This window comes from Impatiens glandulifera, chromosome 1 (genome assembly GCF_907164915.1).
Source record: "Impatiens glandulifera chromosome 1, dImpGla2.1, whole genome shotgun sequence".
Classification (NCBI taxonomy): domain Eukaryota; kingdom Viridiplantae; phylum Streptophyta; class Magnoliopsida; order Ericales; family Balsaminaceae; genus Impatiens; species Impatiens glandulifera.
This window is the reverse complement of record NC_061862.1, coordinates 92,534,832-92,538,609: the sequence shown is the minus strand read 5'-3', so window position 1 is coordinate 92,538,609 and position 3,778 is coordinate 92,534,832. Positions and strand designations below refer to the sequence as shown.

The 3,778-nt window shown below is 29.8% G+C and overlaps 1 protein-coding gene across 1 annotated transcript; it reads left to right on the top strand.

The window, feature by feature from the left end:
- Nucleotides 1–1,073: 1,073 nt before the first annotated feature.
- Nucleotides 1,074–2,821, top strand: LOC124922276 (peroxidase 51-like). Its single transcript, XM_047463010.1, has 4 exons — nucleotides 1,074–1,330; nucleotides 1,403–1,603; nucleotides 1,685–1,850; nucleotides 2,259–2,821. The coding sequence occupies exons 1-4, from the start codon at nucleotides 1,124–1,126 to the stop codon at nucleotides 2,663–2,665; spliced, it is 981 nt and encodes a 326-aa protein (XP_047318966.1). The 5' UTR covers nucleotides 1,074–1,123; the 3' UTR covers nucleotides 2,666–2,821.
- The last annotated feature ends 957 nt before the right edge of the window (nucleotides 2,822–3,778 follow it).

The following is a 3,778-nucleotide window of genomic DNA, read 5'->3' as shown; positions in this document are numbered from 1 at the left end:
TCGAGAGCTGTGGTTAATTTGGATACTTGGGTCGGATTGTGGGTTGACCCGCCTTTAAATTTAAAACGGTTAAAAATAAAATTAAAAATGCTAGAGGTATGTTTCGAACTTGCAACCTAACAAAACAAGTACAACTCTTTAACCAACTAGGCTACAAAGACTTTATATTTTAAATTCAACACCAAATTTTATAAACATGGGACGTTTTAATATTAATATAAGTTCAACTTTTTAACTAATTAATCTATATATATATAATGATGCTTAATTTTTAAAGTGTCCGGATTGCCGGGTCGAGAGCTGTGGTTAATTTGGATACTTGGGTCGGATTGTGGGTTGACCCGCCTTTAAATTTAAAACGGTTAAAAATAAAATTAAAAATGCTAGAGGAATTTTTCGAACTTGCAACCTAACAAAACAAGTACAACTCTTTAACCAACTAGGCTACAAAGACTTTATATTTTAAATTCAACACCAAATTTGATAAACGCGGGACGTTTTAATATTAATATAAGTTCAACTTTTTAACTAACTAATATATATATATATAATGATACTTAATTTTTAAAGTGTTCGGATTGCCGGGTCGAGAGCTGTGGTTAATTTGGATATTTGGGTCGGATTGTGGGTTAATCCGCCTTTAAATTTAAAACGATTAAAAATAAAATTAAAAATGCTAGATTTATATTATTAATCGTCTATATATATATAATGATGCTTAATTTTTAAAGTGTCTGGATTGCAGGGTCGAAAGCTGTGGTTAATTTGGATATTTGGGTCGGATTGTGGGTTAACCCGCCTTTAAATTTAAAACGATTAAAAATAAAATCAAAAATGCTAAATTTATATTATTAATCGTGCAAATGCACGGGCTAAATGCTAGTAAAAATAAAAGTCAAACTTGAGTACTAAACAAACTATTTTTTTTTTTATTTTCATAATTTTAAAATCAAGTGAAAACTAAGTCTATGCCCACGGATATAGCCATATATCTACACATCAATCATCATTTTATTTTTTCAAAGTCATCATCTTCACATTATTAGTATCTTCATTATAAATAATACTAAACTCTTTAAACAAAGATCCATGAATTGATTATCCCTTTCTCTCTCTCTCTAAGATGGGTAAATTCAATTTTCCAATGATCTTACTATCACTCTCTTGCCTGTTTCTTCTCTCCACCGCTCAACTAAAACAAAACTTCTACGCCTCCACATGTCCAAATGTCGAAACCCTAGTCAGAAACGCAGTCACCCTCAAGTTTCAACAAACTTTCGTCACAATTCCGGCCACTCTCCGTCTCTTCTTCCACGATTGCTTCGTTCAGGTTCAAACCCACAAAACCCAGAATCAGATTTCAATTTCAATTCATTAAAATATTTTAACATCAAATTTTCAGGGATGTGACGCCTCTGTTATCATTCAATCATCTCCGACCAACAAGGCCGAGAAAGATCACCCTGATAACTTGTCCCTCGCCGGAGACGGTTTCGACACTGTGATAAAAGCAAGAGCTGCGGTTGACGCGGTCGCTTCTTGCAAGAACAAAGTCTCCTGCGCCGACATTCTTGCATTGGCTACACGAGATGTGGTCGTATTGGTTAGTTTGAGTAATCTAGATCTTGAATATGATTCCGATGATTAATTGTAAATTGAAAGTGATTGACTTTATTAATTGTAGGCCGGAGGGCCTTCTTATGCGGTGGAGTTGGGGAGATTTGATGGGTTGAGCTCGACGGCGGCGAGTGTTGAAGGACACTTGCCTCAGCCAGAGTTCAATTTGAATCAACTCAATGCTCTGTTTTCTTCAAATGGGCTTAATCAAAATGATATGATTGCATTATCAGGTATGAATTTTGATTACAACCCAGTTGATTTATTCATTTGAGTTTCAATTATTGTTCGATTTTTATCATATTATATCCTTTTAAACATTGAAATTAAGCAAATTTAGTGACGAAACTGTGTTATTAAAGTATAAGGTTACAATGATCATGTGTTCATAGTTTAAGGACAAGATTGATTGTTTTCCTTAATTTTATAGGACAAATCACTATTTCTTCTTTAAATAGGATTGTAAACTAAAATTTTAATAAATAAACAAATAATAATCTTTTTGATGCCTATTTAGATTATAAAAAAAAAAAACATAGGAAAATTGTAAATAGATACTTAAGACTTATTTATTTATTCTCATGGTTAATAAAATGTTTTTAATGTAAACTCATAAATATTCTGCATGATCTCTTTTGTAGCTGCTCATACCTTAGGATTCTCACATTGCGACAGATTCGCAAATCGCATCTACAATTTCTCAAAATCATCTCCGATCGACCCAACATTGAACCAGCAATATGCATCCCAGTTGATTGCTATGTGCCCTAAGAACGTGGACCCAGCCGTAGCCATAAACATGGATCCAACCACGCCAAATACATTCGACAATGTTTACTACAAGAATCTTCAGCAAGGGAAGGGCCTATTTACGTCTGACCAGGTCCTCTTCACTGACACAAGATCGAAACCGGTTGTCAATTCTTGGGCTAGTAGCTCTACGGCCTTCAATAATGCATTTATAACCGCCATGACCAAATTGGGCAGGGTCGGAGTCAAGACCGCTAAAAATGGAAATATCCGATTAAGTTGTGATGCATTCAACTAATGATAATTGAAGAGTTGGATAATTTGAAATTGAGTGATTTTGATATCAAATTCTTATCCAAACACAAAGAAAGGATAATAAGATTGAAAAGAGTTTGAGTGAATGTAATAGAGAGATGTCATTTTCTTTCAAAATTAAGGTTTGTTTATAATTATTAATTATTGAATAAAATCATCTCTCTAAAAGTAAATTCAGTCCCTTTATTATTAAGATGTTGAAATTATGGTCAACAAAACAAGTGTTACAAGTCATTGTAAGTTTAAACCAAAATTCTTAGAACATCAAATAAATCAGGAAAAATAATCCTCATAATAACTTTTATTATTAGTTTTATATTCTTTTTTAAATTTAATTAACTTTTGTGTTAATATTTTATAATTAATTATTTTAAAAATAATAATTTTATTATAATTTCACTTATATATTAAGTACAAAAATAAATTAAAAAAATTTATTCACTTCCAATAGGGAACTAGTTCTTAAAGTAACTTTATTTTTCATTAACTCCCTAAACTAATCTACTTTATTTGTTCATTCTCAAACTAAACCTCTCTATTATTCAAATTCAATTTTTTTTATTTATTTATTTACATTTAAATTCATTAATATATATATATAATAATTATTATTAAAATATTTAAATTATTAATTTTATAAATTTGATTATTTATATTTTAATATATATATATATATATATCAATTACTATTTTATATAAAAAAAAATAAGTTTCATCCAATATTATATAAATGAGAATCATTTAAATTTAATGACAAAAACATTACAAAAACACGATTATTCAAAGTGTCACAAACAAAATCGAAACATAACGAAATTAAGCATTTGAGAAATAATAATAAAAACATAAGCCATAATTGTTCAACAACGAACAAACTTAAATATAATGTTAACAATTTCAGAGATGCTCAAAAAAATTTGAAAAAAAATTTAACGAGATTAAAGACAATGTATTCAAACTGAGATGAATAACTCACGAAAAAATATAGTTAGTTTGTGGGAAGTGTAACCAAAAAAGGTCACAAAATGTATTTAAAAATGTCTTGAGTATAATCGTCACTAATCTAGAGAATGATGAATGTAATAATTTTTATGAA

Bases quoted from the DNA above. Each gene is read 5' to 3' on its own strand.
- LOC124922276 (XM_047463010.1), top strand. From the start codon at position 1,124: ATGGGTAAATTCAATTTTCCAATGATCTTACTATCACTCTCTTGCCTG. The intron at 1,331-1,402 runs GTTCAAACCCAC...TCAAATTTTCAG, and splicing joins TCCACGATTGCTTCGTTCAG to GGATGTGACGCCTCTGTTAT. The intron at 1,604-1,684 runs GTTAGTTTGAGT...TATTAATTGTAG, and splicing joins CACGAGATGTGGTCGTATTG to GCCGGAGGGCCTTCTTATGC.